At 48.3% G+C, this 21,405-nt stretch overlaps 1 protein-coding gene across 2 annotated transcripts in view; it reads right to left on the bottom strand.

Annotated features, from left to right (window-relative positions):
* The window catches only part of ARHGAP44 (Rho GTPase activating protein 44), a 151,406-nt gene that overhangs the window by 16,176 nt on the left and 113,825 nt on the right, over positions 1 to 21,405 (bottom strand). For both annotated transcript variants that reach the window (XM_007455013.1, XM_007455014.1), the window contains exons 8-16: positions 18,338 to 18,406; positions 16,054 to 16,135; positions 15,472 to 15,599; positions 9,994 to 10,105; positions 9,500 to 9,581; positions 5,767 to 5,847; positions 3,120 to 3,233; positions 2,416 to 2,507; positions 240 to 420 (exon numbers count right to left, since the gene is read on the bottom strand). In XM_007455013.1, coding sequence (XP_007455075.1) covers positions 240 to 420; positions 2,416 to 2,507; positions 3,120 to 3,233; positions 5,767 to 5,847; positions 9,500 to 9,581; positions 9,994 to 10,105; positions 15,472 to 15,599; positions 16,054 to 16,135; positions 18,338 to 18,406 — 941 coding nt within the window. The remainder of the gene's footprint in view (positions 1 to 239; positions 421 to 2,415; positions 2,508 to 3,119; positions 3,234 to 5,766; positions 5,848 to 9,499; positions 9,582 to 9,993; positions 10,106 to 15,471; positions 15,600 to 16,053; positions 16,136 to 18,337; positions 18,407 to 21,405) is intronic.

Here is a 21,405-nt window from a genome sequence, read left to right as displayed (position 1 = left end):
TAATCAATACTGATCACAACTGTCAGCTCGGAAGGCTGCACTTACTTCTGGCCTGAAGGGTGGGAAGTGAGCCTAGCACCCCGAATAGCACAGATGGAAGCATCCAGAATGAACTGACATGCTAACAGACACAACCCACTCAAACTGCTGCTGGTAAGTGCAGCCTTCCTGTCATCCCATCTGAATCAACCCCTCCATCCCACAACCCCCAACACTGAGAAAGGGATGCTAGTTCATACCCATCCTTTTTGTAAAACTCCAGCATCATGTTATCCGTGGCAACGCTGAGGGGCCGGCGGGCCTGCTCGGGCTGGCGCCGGTCGGCAGGGTCCATGTCTGGGGAGGGCATCGAGCTGTAGTTGGCATTGTGGTTCACGTGCACCGGACTCCCGTAATTGCCCGTGATGTTGAACTCTATCTCTGCGGGGAAGACAGAATGGGTGCACATGGTCTGTGGGTCAGCCTTCCGGGGCAGGAGGGAGATAGCAGAGATGGCCACTTCTTTATGTGTTACCCCTGAAAATCTTGCCCCGTGGTTCAGTGTTAGATCATCTATTGATATTAATTCATCTTAATATAATTCATCCTATTACCAGGTGAACACATGTGCTCACCTAGCGTGTAATACGATGAGCATTTAATAAAGCATTTTTCATCTGTGATTCACAAAACAAATTTAGCCAAATAGGAACAGATGGGTACTTTCTTTTTGAAACGGCAAAATAATCTGTCTCAAACCTTATGTTTAAAAGTGAAATGCCAGAGCAGTCTAAATCATATCAGGAAAAAGAGCAATGCCCACTCTCAACGCTGTTACTTGACACTACTGAGGAAGTGCTAGCCAATGCAATTAGTCCAGAAAAGAAAATAACAGGCAATATTATCATCTGTAGATGATGATGATGTCTTTCTGGAAAACCAAAGAGAAAAAGAAATTTTAAAGGATTAGAAATAGAAAGAGATCTAAGATTGTGGGCTACCAAATGGAGTCTAGTCTCATCCTTTCCTGGTCACAGCCTATTTATGTGCAATGACAATGAATGAGCACAGAACTTACAGAATTATGCCTTTAACGCCTACCTCCTATATTTCTTTACCCTGATTTCCTATCCTCACCCGACTGTGTCATCAATTGAACTCTTATTTCAGAGCTGTCACGGTCAAAACACATGAAGCCAAAAGACAATCAAACTGCTTTAATGTTAGATCAGCACTAAGTGATTACTTCTGATGAACAGAGCAGAGAATTATTAATATTACATCCCCACATGAGTTAATAGTTTGTTGTTGCACAGCCAAAAGCATACCCTTAATATTTACTAAACATAAGGCACAGTACTTTTTTGAAAAGCAAACACTGAATTTAATGTAACAACTGCTGTCTGTCTCTTCAGAGCTGTCACCACTGCGAGTCATTCCCTTATCCAATGGTGCTTCCACGCTAAGAACATTTATGAAACTCCATCTTAGGGAGCTGTCTTGAGAGCTTCATTTTGAACGAGGTACGAAAAAAGAATCTTGTTGCCTCTGAGCCCCATCTTTACATGCCGAGGGCAACTCCAAGGACACAGCCTAGCGCAATGAACGGATGGCACCCAGGTGACCCCTAAGCCCGGAATAGAAGTTCATGTTCCTCTCCAAGCCACTCTCTCACTTTGTCCCACCCTACCCTTCCCCCTCCCTGTGTCCTCAAGTCCATTCTCTAGTACTACCGAACGTAAAACAGATAGCTAGTGGGAAGCAGCCGCATAGCACAGGGAGATCAGTTCGGTGCTTTGTGACCACCTAGAGGGGTGGGATAGGGAGGGTGGGAGGGAGGGAGACGCAAGAGGGAAGAGATATGGGAACATATGTATAACTGATTTGCTTTGTTATAAAGCAGAAACTAACACACCGTTGTAAAGCAATTATACTCCAATAAAGATGTTTAAAAAATATATGGAAAGGAGGCATGACTATTGCCAAAAAAAAGAAAGAAGTTCACGTTCACCTCAAGTCCAGGTTCATCCTCTGCATCTACAGAGCATAACATCTCTCTTTTTTTTTTCCTGCTTCAGCATTTCATGATTGACAGATTTAAAGAAACTATGGTGTAGATGTTAGACCAATAAAATCCGAGGGCGTGGTTAGCACAGCACCTTCAGGCCAGAATTTCCCTCGACCAGGGATGAGAGTAAGAAGCTGCCATGACCTGTCCCCATTCCTGAGTGGTGTATGTGTGTGTGTGTGTGTATGTGCGCGCGCGTGTGTGTGCACATGTGTGCACGTGTGCTTGTGTGTAGGAGGATTAAAAACAAACCAAATATACACACACCTTTGGCCAGTGGTACTCAAAGGTGTCAGAGGTTCGGAACTCACAGCGACACTCCCATTTTCCACAGAAGCCCACTCCCGCACCCGGATGCTGTCACGTACCCCCGGGGAAGAACCAGTCTGCGTGCTGGATGATGGGCTCGATGACCCCGACGATCTGCAGCGAGACCGTGGTCATCATCTCCGTGATGTTCCTGTGAGCACAGGACAGAGCGGGGCAGGGCGAGGTGAGCGGCCGAGGCAGGGAAGGGGCCCTGGACCAGAAGTCCGGGAGCAAGCAACCTCTCAGGAAGGACACGTCTTCACCTTTCTGAACCTCTCTCCCCCTCTACGGAATGCAGATACCCCAGAAGTCCTCCCTACAGGAGACGAGCAAGTGACATACTCAAAATCGCCAAGTATGAGGCATCTTTCGGTGTGAGGTATGATTCTCGTAACTGCCGGGTTCCTCCTTCTCCCAGCTCTGTTCTCCCTTTTGAGACACAGCCCTCTGTCCCGCTGATGCTGGGATGCGTACTGTTCACAGGGGGCCAGGGAGGCCTGGAAGAGCCTGCCGTGCCTAGTGGTGACTCAGATGAGCTCAGAGAAGACCCTGACTGCAGGCCTAGCTCTGAGACTACCAACAAGAAAGATCTGAAGAGTGCCGGGTCTCCTCCTGAGTCTAAAGAAGGAGCAGGCCAAGACAGACATATGACCTGACACATACATGAGGCTGGTGGATATCCGGGGCCCTGGCCACCCCGCCCAGGCCCCAGCAGCATCCTGCCCCCAACGTGACCCACACACCCCTTCCTCCCTGGACTCACCCTTCCGCTTGTGGCCACAGCAAGTTGGGTCCTAATACAATTGCCATGTTACTGGGAGTCATCTTGTTGACATCTTGATATTCTGAGAGTTTGGATAAAAACTTGATCAAGTATCTGAAAGAAGTGAGAAGGGCCAGGTTTAACATGGGCTCAAAACCAGCCGTGGTCCCCCAGCGCCGGGTGGAAACTTCTCTTACTGATAACAAGATTCATACATTCTACAATATAATCAAGACGTGTCACGCGTCAGGACACGAGAATGCTCTACAAACAGTCGGACTCAGCTCTCACTCAGCTGTCAACATTTGCTTCGATTAACCCTGGCCAGAAAAATTCTCCATCTTTCCTTTTGACCCACTGCACGATGACTGAAAGCCTTCCTTCTTTTCAAACCTCTGTCACCTGTCACCCTCCCTGCGTGCAGAGGTGAGACGCAGTGTGTAGGTGTCATTGGTGGGGACATTTACATGCTAGGGGTGGCGTCCCCTGGGATTAACCTCAGTGGGGCTCTGAGAGCCAATGAGGAAAAAGTTAAAGCTAGACTTGGCATGTGGCCCAGCAATTCCACTCCTAGAGAAATACGTCCACAAGCAAATGGGGACACAAATGTTCCCAGCAGCATTATTCATCACAGCCAAAAAGGGGAGACCACCCACATGTCCATTATGCAGTCCATCCAGACAACAGAATACTATTCAGCCCTAATAAGGAATGAAATACTGACACATGCTACCACACGGATGAACCTCAGAAGCATGATGCCAAGTGAAAGAAGCCAGACTCAGAGACCCCACGTTGAATGGTTCCACCTCTATGAAGTGCCCAGCGCAGGCAGACACAGAATGTAGATGAGTGTTTGCCAAGGACTGGCTGGGCAGAAATGGGGAATGACTGCTACTGGGCACAGAGTTTCTCTTTGGGGTGATGAAAATGTTCTAAAATTAGACAGTGGTGATAGCTGCGCAGCTCTACAGATTTACGAAAAGCCACTCGATTGTACACTTTAAAAGGGTACAATGGTATACGAATTGTATTTCAATAAAGCTATTATTTAAAAAAAATCAGTAAGTGAGCTGTGCACAAATGAAGCATGAAAAGAGCCCTCACAGACCACACCAAACCTGCCAGGCCGCACGGAGGTCCCGGCCTCTGTTACACAGGTGGCGGGTCCAGTCCCATTCTGCCTGGACAACAGTGAGGTGGCTCCTTCGGGAATTGCTGACTTACCTTCTGCCCACGGAGCAGAAAGACCACAGAGGCCCCTAAAGCTGCCAGTGGGCCACCTCTACCCACAGCCTCTCCTGCCATGTCATACCCTCCAAGAGGCCACACATACCTGGACCAGGACGTGGGACCTGAGCTGAGTCAATCCACAGGCTGGCCAGTGGCCTAGCAACACTTGAAGAGTCATACCCATCTGATTCTTGCTGTTGGGATTTTGTTTTTCAATTTTGTATACATAAGTTGACCAATTTAAGCATTTTACAGTGTATAATTCAGTAGCGTTAAATACTTTCACACTGTGATGCAACCATCGCCACTATCCATCTCCAGAATCTTCCATCACCCCAAACTAAAACTCTGCACCCATTAAATGACAGACCACCTGCTGCGTCACCCGCTCAAAGCCCCTGGCAACCACCATTCTTTCTGTCTCCATGAACTGACTATGTACCTCTTAGGAGTAGAACTGTTCAGTACTTGTCCTTTTGTGTCTGGCTTCCCTCAGCGTAAAGCCTTCAAGCTTCATCCATGCTGTAGCAAGAAGTAGAATGTCCTTCCTTTTGAAGGCTGAATATCGCATTGTATGGGTACTTTGTTTACGCATCTATCCGTCACTGGACATTTGGGCTGTTCCCACCTCTTGGCTATTGTGAATCACGCTGCCATTAACATAGGTGTACAAAATCAAGTCCCCACTTTCAAAATCTTTTGGGAATACATCCAGAAGTGGAATTGCTGGGTCGTACAGTAATTCTATGTTTAAGTCATGAAAAATCGCTCCTGGGGTTTTTAACAGGAAAACAGAAATCATGAGGCAGACGGCAGCAGCAGCTGAAGCTGAAAATCTGCATCTAAGGAAGTTCCCAGGAGAGGGGCGGGACCAGGGGCAAGGCTGGCACAGACAACATGATGAGGAAGCAGGAAGTGAAATCCTGGCGGCAGCAAGAAAAGTAAGAGACAGACTCGTGGGAAATTGCTGCTGAAAGGTGGAAACCACAGAATATTCTCCCAGCCTCTTCGTCCTGCAGCCTAGCTCCAGGACACACCTGCCAAGTCCAGCTCAGGGTCTGGTCAGCTTCTCCGCAGTGTCCACGGGCACCCATCTTTACAATAACCCCCCCGATATCTGGAAACAGACTGCATTCATCTTTGCTCCTTGCAAATCAAAGAACTGAACTACATTAGCCAACAGCTGGCCAGGTAGCCTGCAAAGTCTCACAGTCCCTTCTAGTCTGTTTCCTCATGTGCAAAACGGTAATTCACAGCCTCCCAGGGCTGCCTGAGGTTGAAAAGAGACCCTGCATGTTAACCATGCTTTGGACACCATATAACACCATGCTTGCCAGTGACCATGCCTTTTGGCCCGGAAACACGTGTCTGAGGCTTAAATAACCTTGACCCAGTGTCTCCAGGGTCCACTCACCGGATGTTGTTGTAATTGGCCTTGGGCAATTTCTCACAAGCATTCCACAGAGCCTGGAGCCTCGTGTCCTGCTCCTGGATGCTGGGAAATTAACAGGAAAAGCCATTGGTTGAGCACGAATCGATGAAGTCCCACCAGGATTCATATTCACCAGCCATCGAAATATTTGAGAAAAAGGAACCAGCCGTTGTTAGTGATCGTAACAGTAAACTATTATCATTCATATGTTTAGTTCTTATTATTTCCCCCTCTAAGGTCTCCTTCTGTCTTGCCTGGGCTATTTGAACAAAAGTTCCCCTACACAGGTCACACGGCCCAGGTGAATGGGTGCCGGGGCAGCAGGTGAGGGAGGAGGGCAGAGGCCAGACACCTGCTCTGGAGTGGGCGGGGCCGTGGTGTCATCAGGAGGGCGATTCTGTCACAGCAACAGGACACCAGAAACAGGTCAACCCCACTTTCACACCACGGTGGCAGCTGACTGGCCTGTTCCACGGGTATTAGTTAAGGCACATGAAGTGTCTTATCATCTGGCACATAATAGATGCTCAATAGACACCTTCTGAACAAGTAAATTACATGAACTCATACAGACATAAGGACATCTGACCCTTGAAGACATAACTCAGAGATGGATAATTTCCATGACCAAAGGATTCTCTACTCTACAAAAAGATTTGCTCTAAGGGTTTCTTTATTGATAAACCCTGTAAGGATTAAAAGAAATTATTTATAGGACTACAGTTTTTCATTTACTTTTCATGAAAACCTACATCAAGGCTGACACGGTTAGGAAGGCCTTATGTTCAAAGAACCTTTTCTCGAGAAAAACTAAAAAGCAAATGCCAACAGGGAGGCTCAGCTCTGACCCCTTGACCCGGGGCCCAAGGCAGGGCAGTGGCCATCGCTGGGTCCCCAGAAGTCTTCCCTCCCATCCTGACCCGGGCAAGAAAATCTCCCTTTTCCACTCCTCAGCCCTTGAAAGGGCAGATTCTGCCAAGACCTTCCCTTCAATAAAAATCAGCACCCATGTACTGAGGGTCTCCCGTGTGTCAGGCAGTGTCCCAAGTGCTGGGAATCAGGATGCAATCAGAGGAGACCGTTGCCTCCCCCGCCCTGCCCCACCAGCCCAGCTCACAACCTAACCAGCTACACAAACACAGCCTCGAACCCGCAGATCAGTTCTCCGCAGAGAAAGAACACCGGGGATGGGACGGATCCTGACTGCCAGCTGCTTGACGTCTGGGTGCCAGGAAGGCGGGCCCAAGAGTCCAAAGGAGCCCACCAGGCAAAGGTTTCGGGGGAACAGTCGCATGGGAGGGGACGGCCAGCACAAAGAGGGAGAAGTCCTGGGAGTGACGGGAGCCTCGGGCCTTCCTGCCGCCCCTGGTAGGCATGGCTCAGCCTCTGGGCTGCTCCGTGGTTCCTGCATGGAAACGCTCAGCACACGTGACCAGCAAAGTCCCAGGCCACCTCGCCTGGCAGATCCCTCACTACTGCTCCTGCTGTTTCCCGCCAGTCCCCGCCCTGACTCCTGGATGGCCCGGCCCGAGGCAGAGCTTCCCTGAAGGCCAATCCCCTGTGGCTCTCTGGTGAGATTCAGCTTCACCAAAGGTCAATGGTTATCAACCCAGTAGCCTTGGGAGCTTTGAAACAAAGAGAATTAAAGCAGAATCTCTGAAAAGGAGGTCCAGGCATTGAACCTAGGTATCTTTTAAAGCTTCGCAGGAGACTGACGCACACAGAGGGTGGCTGTCCTGGGCAAAATTACCTTCATTAGAGACTGTGGCCTCGGGGTGGCCGCCACCACCGTGCCCAGAATCTTCACGCACAACATGCATCTCCTCCAGGGGTAGAAAGAAGCCTTTGCTTTCCCTTCGTTCAAAGACCTGAGCTCTTTGAGGCATCCGCTCACCCCTACTTCCTAATGGCGCCCAGCTTTGTAAATCATCGGGAACAGTCTCTCTCTGATCCCAAAGCACCCGGCTGCCCTCCCCTCCTCCAGCTTGGTGTCACCAAGACCACCCATACATTCAGCAAATGAAAGGGGCAGTGTGTCCATCAAAAGATATGTCCTCACTCATCATCATCACAGGGGCCCAGGACCCCTGTGTCATTCTAGAGAGGCATGGAGTGCCGTTAAGCACGTGGGCTCCGGAGCCGGACTCCTTGGACTCAAATCCTCATCCTGTCACTTATTAGACGGCAAGTAACCTGCCATAAACACCTGCTCTGTGACTCGACTTCCTTATCTATAAAATAGGGAAGACAGCACAACCCCCTTCATAGGGTTGTTGTGAAAATCAGATGAGTTAAAAACATAATGAGCTTAGAACGATGACAAGCCTCTAATAAACACTCAACAAATGGCATCACCTGTGATTATTAGTATCATCGTGGGCTCTAAAACTCACTTTCCACCATGAGATGTAGGAATACCAGGCAGTCAGCCAGCCTTTTAAAATGCATCATCTCTATTCTACCTTGGATAAAAACCCAGAGGTGCGCACGGTAACTGGAGCGAGCTTTTTCTAACTCTGCACACGCCAGCCTGGCTTCACTTCCAGGTCAGCTGGGTTCTCTTGCAGCCCCAGTTCTTCCAGAAGCACATACACACTCCAGCATCCTTCTGGAGCAGCTTCGCTGGCTGCTTTTCACTACTAAACCCCATGATTAGAGATCCCCAGAATCCATCCTTTCATGGGCACCGAGCTCAGTCCTCCCATGAAATGTTCCTCTCCCTCCTGTATCTTTTTCTCCTGGACCATCTCCACCTTCATCTCTCCCAGCCTCTCTCTGGTGCCCATTCTCCTGTGTCCTCCCTAGCCGTGTGAATCAGTAACAACTGATTCCTCCAAACAGTAGCACGTACTAGAGTCAGATCTTACTTAGGGCCAAAGAAAATACACAATACAATCCTAATCACGAATCAAGTGAGGAAGGAAGCAAGGAATCCCACGCTTCAGAGCTACACAGGTGACATGGCTGGGGCGTCATCTGCTGAGCACCAGCCCCCCCGATCTCCATACCCCCATATTCCCGATGCACGACCAGGGTCTGGGCCTCATTCCTGCCACCTCCCTGCTGAGGCCCCCCCCCCTCCAGGCTCACCTTCAGGAAAGTGGGGGTGGTGTCCACTGCCCGGACATTGTATTTTGATGTTAGTTATTCGTTAGTTGTTGTTAATATTTTTTACCTATTACAGAAGAGGGTAAACACCCCTGTCACCACTCCCTTGTCCTGCTCTTTTCTCCGGAAGGAATCATCCCCACCCGCCAGTGTGAGCCTTTCCAGAACCTTCTTTTATGCAGTGACACATTTATAGAGGCACTCCTAAAACTGTATCGTTTTGAGTGTGTTGGGTGTTTTTTGTATTTCTTCTTTTTAAAACAACAGACTATCCTGTGGGTCCTTGTTAACTTTAGTTCACTCAAAATTAAATCTTCGTATCTCTACACGTGAGCAGGAATAGCTCTACCCGTTTTTCGAAGTGCTGCCGGGCATGTGAGAGTGTAGCTATACCGTATTTTATTCGGTCATTCCCTTCTGCTACTCAAGGTGACCGCACGACCAACACCCTGGTACGCACCTCTCCGGGCACACGTACAAGCCTTTCCCCACGACACATACCAAGAAAGGGATTCGCTGGATCCCAGGTGGCATGCTTTCACAATTTCAATAAAGACTTCCAAATAAACCACAACCCAGAAGGCACCCCGAAACGTGCTGTACTCACTTGGAAGCCTGAATCCACTCATCATAGAGCTCAAAAGTCATCAGAGGTTCTGGCAGCTCCCGGAGGTAAGATTTCAAAGCTCCTGGACATGAACACCATACGGTCCGTGAGCCACTGGGACACGGCAGAGACACATACTACCAGCCAGCGCCACCATGAGGGCCACACCTGGGAACGGTTCCCCGACCCATGTGACAAGGTCACACAGTGGCTGCCACGTGACCGGATCCGAGGCTCTGGCGCGGCCGTGGGCCCTGGGCTGGTGATCACATTGGCCTCCCCCGTCATGTTTCCCACCCTCGCCCCTTCCCCTGGCACGTGGGGGATGGGAAGGCCTCCCTTCAAGGGCCACAGCCACCAGGGCTCAAGCGGGGTCCTGAGTGGACATGCCTGGAGCATGCTGGGAAGCCCGTGGCTCGAGTGGCCCTGACACGTGGCTGCACACCCTCCATGCCCACCCCCTCCCCCGGAGCCCCTCCGGTTGCGAGGCCCACCTGCAATGGCGTGGGGATCTGCTGAGCACTCCTGCACGTCCACCACGCAGCAGTCCAGGGCAGCCTTAAGCTTCTTTAGCTTGGAGGCAGATGGGGCTACTCGGAAGAGGCCCTGCCGACAGGACAGAGGGTCACAGGACAGCCTGAGCCTCCAAGGCACAAAAGCAAAACGGACAGGCAGGGATTTCCCTGGTGGCCCAGTGGTTAGGAATCTGCCTGCCAATGCAGGGGACACGGGTTCAAGCCCTGGTCCGGGAGGATCCCACATGCCGCGGAGCAACTAAGCCCGTGCGCCACAACTACTGAGCCTGAGCTCTAGAGCCCGTGAGCCACAACTACTGAAGCCCATGTGCCACAACTACTGAGCCCATGAGCCACAACTACCGAAGCTCACGCGCCTACAGCCCGTGCTCCACAACAGAGAGAAGCCACCACAATGAGAAGCCCACACACCACAACAAAAAGTAGCCCCCGCTCAACGCAAGTAGAGAAAGCCCACGCAGAGCAACAAAGACCCAACGCAGCCAACTAATAAATAAATAAATACATAAATAAATAAATTTAATTAATTAATTTGAAAAACCTGATAGGCAGTCTACCCACCCCGTTCCTCCACGATCAACTAGGTGCATCCTTCCCGTCACCGTTTATCAATATTGGAGCGGTAGGACCCAAGCCTCGCCCACTGCTGTGTCCCCAGCGCCTAGTATGGGGTGACCCAGCGTTCTGGTTCAGTACGTATTTGTTGGATAAGTGAACCCTGGGCACTTCGACTTCCTGTTCTTCTGTATTTAAGATATATTTTGGAAAAACAAAAACACTAATTTGAAAAGATACATGCACCCCCACGTCCACAGTAGTGTTCTTTACAATTGCCAAGATAGGGAAGCAAACTAAGTGTCCATCAACAGATGAACAGATAAAGAAGATGTGGTGTATATATACAACGGAATATTATTCAGCTGCAAAAAGGAATGAAACTGTGTCATTTGCAGCAACACAGATGGACTTGGAGGGTATTATGCTAAGTGAAGTAAGTCAGACAGAGAAAGACAAATACTGTATGATATCACTTATACGTGGGGTCTAAAAAATACAACTAGTGAAGATAACAAAAAAGAAGCAGACTCAACACATACAGACAACAAACTAGTAGTTACCAATGGGGAGGGGCCAATACAGGCACAGAGGATTGAGAGGCACAAGCTATTAGGTAAAAAATAAGCTACAAGGATATACTGTACAACACACGGCATACAGCCCATATTTTATAAAGACTATAAGTGGAGCATAACCTTTAAAAATTGTGAATCGCTATATTGCGAACATGTAATTTATATAATATTGTACAGCAATGATAGTTCAATTTAAAAAAAAAGGATATATTTTGGAGAAAACTTTGACTGAGACCTGGTCAGAGTTGGAGGTCTAGGAGGTGGATGCATGCACAAAGGTCTACAGTGTGTGTGTGCACCTGTGTCTCTGTGTGTGTCTGTGTCTTTGTGTCTGTGTCTTTGTGTGTGTGTGTGTCTTTGTGTCTGTGTCTTTGGCTGTGTGTCTGTGTCTTTGTGCGTCTTTGTGTGTATCTGTCTTTGTGTGTATCTGTCTTTGTGTGTCTTTGTGTGTGTGTCTGTGTCTTTGGGTGTCTGTTTCTTTGTGGCTGTGTGTGTGTCTGTGTCTTTGTGTGTGTGCCTGTGTCTTTGTGTGTATGTGTCTGTCTTTGTATGTGTGTTTCTTTGTGTCTGTGTCTTTGTGTGTATGTGTGTGTGTCTCTGTGTCCGTTTCTTTGTGTCTGTGTCTTTGTGTGTGTCCGTGTCTTTGTGTGTGTCTCTGTGTTTGTGTCTTTGTGTGTCCGTGTCTTTGTGTCTGTCTTTGTGTGTGTGTGTCTTTGTGTATGTCTTTGTGTCTGCGTATCTCAGGAGGCACAGGGCCACACCTTGAGGAACTCATCAAGGCCATGCCCTCAGGGGATGGGCAGACTGGGGGTGGTTACGAGGGAGCAACACCTCTGCCTCCTGCAGCCCCTTCGTGTTTTATTCTTAAAGTTATTCTCGAGTCATTGTCACCTCTTGCACGTGAACCGCTGCAAAAGTGAGCTACTGCTGTATAAAGGGAGAAGGAAGCCAGGGAGGGGCATGTGGAAGGGGTGACGCGAGCAGGTCAGAGTTGGAGGGGAGCCCCCAAGTCACGGGGAAGGTAGACGCGAGTGGAAGACCCATTGGTTTGTTTCACCTGCTCAGCTCCTTGAATTCTATGATGCAGCCCAGACACTGAGACGCTGGCAGGATCCCCCTTGCTCCTTTACCTGTTTATGGCCATTCAGATTTCCAAGTTCCTTCAGAGGAAAACATGCCTCATCCGGAACACTGAGTTTTCTGCCTGCTAAGACTGCTAGCCCCCTTCTCAGGATAGGGTATGTCAGATAAATCCATGTCCAAAGCTCTGTGGCACCCCTGTGAGGAAGCCTCATGAGCACGTTTGGACCAGTGCATACGTAAGGCTGCTACAGCCCCAAAGCAGGCTGCACATGCATCGAAGGAGCGGGCGAGACCCTCGTCAAGCCACGCCACGCCACGGCCCTGGGGGGAGAGCAACCACACCCGGTGATGGACGGAGACAAAGCGAAGGGGGCAGAGTTTTCAAAGAGAAGCTTTCAGATTTCTGACCGTGTCACTGAGACGGCTGCTTCATGCAGTGACAAACACCGGGGGTGCAGGGGTGGGAGGGTTGTTAAAATAGCTTGTGAGTCCAGTTTTGGGGGCGTGAGAGGAAAATCTGCATGGAAATGTTGAGGACATGGCAGAAAACTCAGGAGTGGAGCCCACAGGAGGACGAGAACCCTGAGTCCTCACTAAGGCCAGGCGAAGCTCTCAGAGAGGGTGATGGCACCGCAGCAGAGATCAGAGTGAGCAGAGGGCAGGGCCGGGTGGTGCAGATTCCCCCCGCTGCTGCCCTGATGCTGTCGGCAGGGGCGGGGGGGGACCCAGGAGTCCAGGGAAGAGCTGGTTTCAAGGACGACTATGTTAGCAACTTCACAGGCAGTGATGGCCAAGGCGGCTGGAAGTCATGGGAAATAGCAGTGGGGATCCCCGGGGACCACTGAGGGCAGCTTCAGCCCAGTCATGGGGGCAGAAGGGACCAAAAAAAGAAAAGGAGTGAGTGAGTGAGTGGTGGTGAGGATGCAGGAGCAACAGATGATGAGAGCAACTTTAAGAAACTGAGTAGCACAAGCCACTACAGAGAACAGGATGGAGTTTCCTTAAAAACTCAAAATAGAGTTGCCATGTGATCCAGCAATGCCAGTCCTGGGCATATATCCAGAGAAAACTCTTAACTAACAAAGATACATGACCCCCTATGTTCATAGCAGCACTATTCACAACAGCCAAGACATGGGAGCAACCTACATGTCCATCAACAGATGCATGGATAAAGAAGATGAGGTCTATATATACAATGGAATACTACTCAGCCATGAAAAAAGAATGAAATAATGCCATTTGCAGCAACATGGATGGACCTAGAGATGATCATTCTAAGCGAAGCCAGTCACACAGAGAAAGACAAATATCATAGGCTATCACTTATATGTGGAATCTAAAAAAATGATACAAATGAACTTATTGACGAAACAGACTCACATGGTTACCAAAGAGGAACGGGGGTGGGGGAGGGATAAACTAGGAGTTGGGGATTAGCAGATACAAACTACAATACATAAAAGAGATAAACAACAAGGTCTACCATAGAGCACAGGGGACTATGTTCAATACCCTGCAGTAAATCGTAACGGAAAGGAATACGAAATATATATATGTCTAACTGAACATTGCTGTACACTTGAAACTAACACAACGTGGTATAAATCAATGATACGTCAATAAAAAATAAGTAAAATAAAAAAATCTTAAAAAAGAAATTGGGTAGCATAAAACACAAAACCAAAGTGCAAGGGAAGGAACATGAGGCTGTGGTTGGATTGAGAGAAGAGATTTTTCTCGGCTTGGGGCAACCTGAGCCTAGCCTACTTGTGATTAAAGAAGAGCTGAAGCAAAGCTGGAGGGTGGGGCGGACAACGCAAGTGAGACTGAGGCCTGGTGAGAGGCGGAAAGGTCCGGAAATAGCACGTGGGAAGAGTCAGGAGACAACACGGGAGAAGTCGGAGGACCTGATCTTCCAGACCCTGTTCACACTGAGTAGGCATGTGAAGGCAGCAATAAATTCTTTTCACTTTTTTATAGAATAATACTGCACAGTCACATTTAGAAACATTCCTTATCTTTCAGAGACACACACACTGAAGTCCTGCAGATGCAATGACAGAAGGTCTGGGATAGGTTTCAAAACGTCCAGCCAGGGGCTGGGGCGGAAGGTGAAGGTAGAGATGGACCTGACTGACCACAAGGCAGGTGATGAGGTGCAGTATCTTCTCTTCTGTCTTTCAGTTTTTCCATAATTAAAAACAAATGATGGGGAAAGAATAAGCCAAGTTCACCTCCCTCCATGAAACCATCCCTCAGGGGCTGAAGAGACCTTACCATCTTTTCATTGGTAATATACATGAAAATGCCTGGCACTTAAAATGGGGTAAAACACCCATTTATTCCCATCCCTTCCTAATAGCTGAATCTAAAACACGCCTGGCTTATAGGGGGCAGCAGACATACAGCTTCATCGTTCGTCAGCTTCCTCCCTTTCTGCCCCCTTCCTCTCTGCCCCCCCCACCCCCGGCCTAGTGATACTTAGAGTGCTTACTGACTGTTTTGAATGAATCAGGTTTATGTGACAGATGCTATACTCCTCTCCCCTCATAAGTCCATAAGCCCCCATATCTCACTCTTTTATATTTTGCTCAGTAATAAATGCCCTGAATAAATACTGATTGGCCGACCAGATTAAATGAAGATGGAGTAATGGTTTTTAAACTGCCTGTATAAGAAGCCAAAGATGAGGTCTATCTCCCAGGAAAACATTTACAGAACAAGAAAGACAAAAGTCACCAACGTCTCTTGACATGTGGCTCATATGAAATGCTTTCTAACGTCTGTATCAATCATATTTTCAGGATCTCTATAAAAAGGTTATGATCAAAAATGTTAAAAGGTCTATTTTTTCAATTAAAGAAAGAGGAGGTGGAGGATCAGAGGGGGAAGGAAGGGGATGGGGAGGAGGGGGAGGGGAAGGAGGGGGAGGAAAATGCCCCTATCAGGTTAAAAATGCAGAAAGAAGGGCCAGATCTGGGCTGTAAGATCCTCAGGGCCAGTGGTATCGTTTCCTGCAATCCTCCACTGTCCCTGGAGAGCAAAGGCTCATGGGAGAAATCAGGACCGATTTGAGGAAGGGCAGCTGTACCACGTCTTCATGGGTTTGGGTTTGTGGGGTTGGGCGAGGATGGTAACAGAGAAGGAGACCCCAGAGGCTCCAACTCGCGGACAAGGAGACCTGATCAAGGCAGAGCTCGGCTGTGCCCAGACCCACCTCCTCCTGCATCCCACACTCCAGCAGCATCGTCACACACGCCTCGATGGGGAAGGCAATCTCCCGGCCGCTGATCAGGAGGTGCTCCTCCAGGGGCTTCCCGAAGGAAGGTTTCTCCACCCAGGCCTCTGTCGGGGGGAGCGGAGCAAGAGAGGGGTCAGTGAAAGGGGTCGGTGGAGGTCACCCATGTGGGTATCTTCCCTTCCTCTGCTCACGATGATTCTCCTAAGTCTACCAAAGACACGGAGCCCCGCTGAGTCTCCATTCTTGGGGTTTGGGGGGATGATGGGGGGGAGTGGGTGGAATGGACGGCCAGCCCATGTGAGCAGCGCCGGTGGGCTTACTGTCACCCACGCACCTCCACGCATGCCCATGCACACCCGACTCATCCCCGTGGGGCCGTGTGTGTGAGTGTGCTTGGCTTCACTGACGCTGGGGCAAGGCACCTGCTGGGGGAGGTCCTGGGGCTCATCTAAACGTGGCCCTGCTCGGGACGCAGCGGGTGAGCCAAGCACAGGGCAACAGGCTTCTCTGGGAAGCAGGCTCCCCAGCCTCCCGGGTCCGGGTAAGGTCTGCACTCACCCTGCTGTGCTTTTATCTGAGGCAACACGGCCTGCAGGAGCGTCAGTGACTTCCTGTGGTACTCGGCCTGCACTTCTATGAGCTGAGGAAACACAAGAGTGAGCATTACCCTTTGCTGAAGGGTGGGGAGCACAGGCTGCCGCGCCATTGGGGTGCCCTGCTCTCTCCTCCATCCACCCGCAATGATGGGCATGTGTCTCCTTAGCCTCTGCGGCAGGGAAGTGACCACACATGGAAGTCTGGAAAGCAGAGGAATCGCGGGGGAAGACAGGACACCCCAGGGCTGAGCCTGCCCTCACCGTCGCCCCACCTAGCGAGCACCCCACCCCCAGTTCTCCCGGCAAAAGGCACCGAAGAGGTGCAACAATGAAAGACTATGAATGGAGAACACATTCCGAAATCTGTGTGCCTATGAGATGGCGCTAAATGCCATGAGCCTCTATATATCTTGATTTCTGCCAAAACAGTTCAAGATATAACTGGTTGGAAAACATGTGCTTGCTCCGCAATCCTCTTCAAGTATCTTGCGAGGTAAAATTGCTTTGGTTATCACGATGCAGGCCAAAGAACAAAGTCCTTCAAGATGTTCTACTTTGCCCATCTCACTACTAAAAAAGCTGCTGAAATGGTGATGAGAGCAGAGGAAAACCTGTGAACAACAGTCACTTCATTTATTTTCTGAATCTCTACCTCCTCCTCCTCCAAAAAAAATTGCGCATGTGTGAGGGAAAAGGTGGGAGTCACTCTGCTGAGAAGTCTGGTGTGAAGAGTAGCTACTGTTATCCCCAAGGAAAACAAAAAGGGAATTAAAAAAAAAATCAGAATGTTGCAATAAACGGTACCCAAATGGCAATTAGGTAAGCTAATAATGCTTGGAATGTCAACGTCATCCGCTTTAGAAACTCTAAAACAAAATATTATCTTCGCAAATAAAACTGATGGAATATACTTGAAAATTACTGCGCGCGGACTTTCTCCAGTTGCGGCGAGCGGGGGCTACTCTTCGTTGCGGTGCGCGGGCTTCTCATTGCGGTGGCTTCTCTTGTTGCGGAGCACGGGCTCTAGGCACGTGGGCTTCAGTAGTTGTGGCTTGCGGGCTCTAGAGCGCAGGCTCGGTAGTTGCAGCTCAAGGGCTTAGTCGCTCCACGGCATGTGGGATATTCCCGGACCAGGGCTCGAACCTGTGTCCCCTGCATTAGCAGGCGATTCTTAACCACTGCGCCACCAGGGAAGCCCAATCCCACTATTTTAAAATAAACTTTCCAAGTTGGAAGAAATGCCTATCAGCTCTCTCTCAGGGCAGAAGAAACTCTGGCCTTCTCAGCCACTGATGCCCACGCAGGGAGAGTGCTGACCGCCCACAGCTCTGCCCCACGCTTATCAACACATTTAAACTTCTCAGAACTCCTCCTCCTCTTTCTTCCCTTTACCTTCCTTCCTTTTCTGTTACTTCCTTGACCATAAAGAGATGCTTTGAGGTTTGAGTTTCATTCCCAACTTTAAAAGCAGGTGAGCTTAACTGGATTTTTCATTTGTATTTTTTCTTCTCAAGTTTTGTTTTTTTGTTTTTATTTTTCCTAGTTGCTTTGTATTTTCCCTGTTAAATAGCCAGGGTCCTAATTATTTGGGCCCGATCCTTCAAGTACGGATGACTCAGACCCTGTTTCTCTACTCTCTAAATCTGCTCTCATAGATGAAAGACAGGCAAACAGGCCGTATCAATCCTCGTTTACCTACTTGCCACCGTCTTGGGCAAAAATCTAGATTAAAAAATGAATACGTGCCAGGTGGGGTTTTCTTCCTCTTCCCGAGTTCCTTGCTGATGATAGATTCAGGTTTCTCTACCTTGGCTCTGCTGACATTTTGGGGCTGGATTATCCTCTGTTGTGAGAGTCGTCCTGTGCACTGCAGGATATTTAGCAACATATTTGACCTCCACCTCCTGGATGCCTGTAACACCTCCCCTCAATGGTGACAGCCACAAATGTCTCCAGACATGGCAAGAGGAGACCGAATCACCCCTGGTTGAGAACCACTGCCATAGAACACTGAGTTGCAGTCATCTCCATGGATGAAGCTGAATTTTATTCTTGGGCTTTTGGAGAAATCCATACAAGGAGAACTAGAAGGCAGCATTTATTCACAGGTAGAACAGTCAAAGCCCCATCCGTTCTCAGGACGTACTCGATCTAGGGGTCCTCAGTTCGAGGCTGACGTTCCTCCCTGTCCGCACCGTGATGCCTGTAAACAGACTTCAAGCAGCCTCACCTTTCTGGACCCTTACCATCTGAAAGTAGTTTGCATAGTCAATTTCTTTGGCCACAAAACTGTACATGTCAGCCGACAGCTGGTCCTGTAGGGGGTAAAACACAAGATAGAGAGTGGGTCATGCAGGAGTCTAAGCATCACAGAAGAAAGAGCCTTAACCGTGGTTGATCTCATTTTTCATAATACTTGACAGATTACAAACTTTGCCTGTGGACATTCCTCCGTTTCCCAACCACGGCTCTAGAGGATGAATAAGCGTGAAAAGAACACCTAAGCCAGTGTTTTCCCAGGGCGTTTGTTTAACACGTGGGCTACATCAAGAGTTAGGAAAGCTGGTATGGGGGAGTGATGTGCAAATTACTTCCCTACATCTCTGTGGCAGGCACCACCGTCTGAGGCAGCCCAGCCAGGTACAAACTGTGCTTCTGCTTTCCTCGTCTTGCCGTTTCTTCCCTTTGATGATGCTACCTGCCTAGCTCTCCTTCATTCTCAATTCTGATTGGCTGATCACCAGCATATGGGAAAGAAACAGAAACACACCAAGTCGTGGGAAGCTGGGTAAGACAGGTGGGCAGGGGAAGGACTGCTGACTCCAAACCTGGCAAAGCCTGGACTCATCCAACATCACACACAAATCTCATAGTGTGAACAGTCCCCCACCACTGAGCTTCCCATGGGACCGAGAACAATGGCTGAATGCCGTGTCTGGTTCTGGAAAGTGTTCCCTCCAAGGAGGACAGTTGTCTGTTTCACAGAAACACTCCCTGCAAGGTGCGATAAAAGTGCATCTTGAGCGGATGTAGACTTTGTCAATAACCGTATCTTTGGACATGTCATATCTCTAAACTTGTGTGTGCAAGTCATGTGATCTCTGACATCCCTCCCTGTTTGGTAGCCTTGAGGTAGATCTTCAGAAGAGATGCTTAGTTATGGAGAAGAGAGTCTATAATGTTCACGTTGAAGTAACATGAAAATATCACCCCAATGCTTATAGCAGCACTATTTCCAATTGCCAAGATACAGAAGCAACCTAAGCGTCCATTGACAGACCAATGGATAAAGAAGATGTGGTGTATATACAACGGAATACTACCCAGCCGTAAAAAAAAGAATGAAATCTCTCGCCATTTGTAACAATGAACAGACCTAGAGGGCATTATGCTAAGTGAAATAAGCCAGGCAGAGAAAGACAAATACTGCATGATCTCATAGGTCGAATCTAAAAAACAAAACAAAACGAAAACAGACTCACAGACAGAGAACAAACAGTAGTTGCCAGAAGGGAAGGGGTTGGGGGGGTGGGGAAAATAGGTGAGGGGGATTAAGAGGTGCAAACTTCCAGTTACATAATAAAGAAGCCACAGGATGTAATATACAGCACAAGGAAGATGGTCAATAATATTGCAATAACTTCGTATAGGGACAGATTGTTACTAGACTTATCGTGGTGATCAATTCATAATGCATGCAAATGTCAAATCATCATGTAGCACACCTGAAAAGAACATGATACTGTATGTCAACTATATCTCAGTAAAAAGGACGAAATAAAAAAAACAACACAAGAAAGCTGATCCAGATGCTGAAGGAATTAAAGCAGGCAACTACATGATTCAGGAAGAGCATTCTGCACCGACTGCAACAACCTCAGCAGCTTCTCCAGCTGCCGATTAAGCTGTTCTCAGTGAGCACGGGGACGGGAGGAGTAATCTGCTTCCTTTTCCAGTATCCTTGACCCGCAAACATCCTTAAAGCATTCTTGTACACAAGACAATAGAACCAAGATCCCAATTTCAGATGAAAGAGTTCAAGGTCACTTTCCCAAAGAATAAAAGGGGCTCTAGGACCACCCACCTCAGTTCCCTTCCACCAGAGCGTCCCTACCATGAATGCCTAATCTGTCAAAGGTGCAAGAGAAAGTGGTTTTGTTGGAACTCAACCTTGTCTGCCATCCCCCCAGCAGCCTTGGTCTGGAAACATCCATCGCCAGCCTGACAGGCCTAAGGGAGATATTTCAAGTCAGGGAAAAACAAAGGGTGGAGTGATAAAAATGGCTCGGCAGACAGAGGAAAGGAAGGGAGCCTGGAAGGGACTAAATGCCTATCAAATCACCTTCAACGACTCAGCAGATGATCTTAGAAAAGTCGGGCCAACTGCGTGTGCCCTCAGGAACACGACAGGATTTTCTAAAGGTACAATCACATTACTGTCTTAGGAAGTTAACAATATAGACTCCAAGTAAGCCACACAAGTGAGAAATAAAAGTGAAAACTTGAAATCAAATTTCTATTCATCTAAATAAATAAAATAAATATTGGGACTTCCCTGGCGGCCCAATGGTTAAGACTCTGTGCTTCCAATGCAGGGGGCCCCGGGTTCGATCCCCGGTTGGGGAACTGAGAATCCACATGCTGCGCAGCACGGCCAAAACCCAAAAATAAATAAATATTAATCTAAATTATTTATAATTATTAATAAATGTTATTAATTAAATTTATTTTATTCATAAACATCAATAGAATATTTTTAAAAATAAATTCCCATTAATCTAAATCATTAGTGAATTTTCTTTATAAAGGGAAAAATACCTTCCATTAATAATCACCAGAATTTTATGTATTTAAAAAATCGTTTGTTTTCTGATTTTGCAACGGATCCATACTCAAAACAATACGAAGTAAAAAAACAAATTCACCTGTAATCCCACCACACAGAGATAACCGTGCAGAGATAACTACTATAAATACTGACATTTGCCCATTTTGTACTTACTTTAATCAGTCATATGATTGCCTGGTTTACAAAAAATGGGATCAGACTGCTTGGTAGCTCATTACCGCCCCAGAGAAACATGCTTTCTATTGGTCCTGACATTTACTTTGTGGATGGACTCTGTTTCTGTTGCTGGTTATTGTGTTTCTAATTTATCGCTATTATAACAACACTTGAAAAAGCATCTGTTTATACAGTTTTCCACCCATCTCTTGATTATTTCTTTGGATAAATTCTGCAGTTAAAATGAATTCTGGGCTTCCCTGGTGGCGCAGTGGTTGGGAGTCCGCCTGCCGATGCAGGGGATGCGGG

The sequence above is a fragment of the Lipotes vexillifer genome, unplaced genomic scaffold, assembly GCF_000442215.2.
Source record: "Lipotes vexillifer unplaced genomic scaffold, Lipotes_vexillifer_v1.1 scaffold1233, whole genome shotgun sequence".
Classification (NCBI taxonomy): Eukaryota; Metazoa; Chordata; class Mammalia; order Artiodactyla; family Lipotidae; genus Lipotes; species Lipotes vexillifer.
Note: the sequence above shows the minus strand (reverse complement) of the source record. Positions and strands in the feature narration are given on the sequence as shown.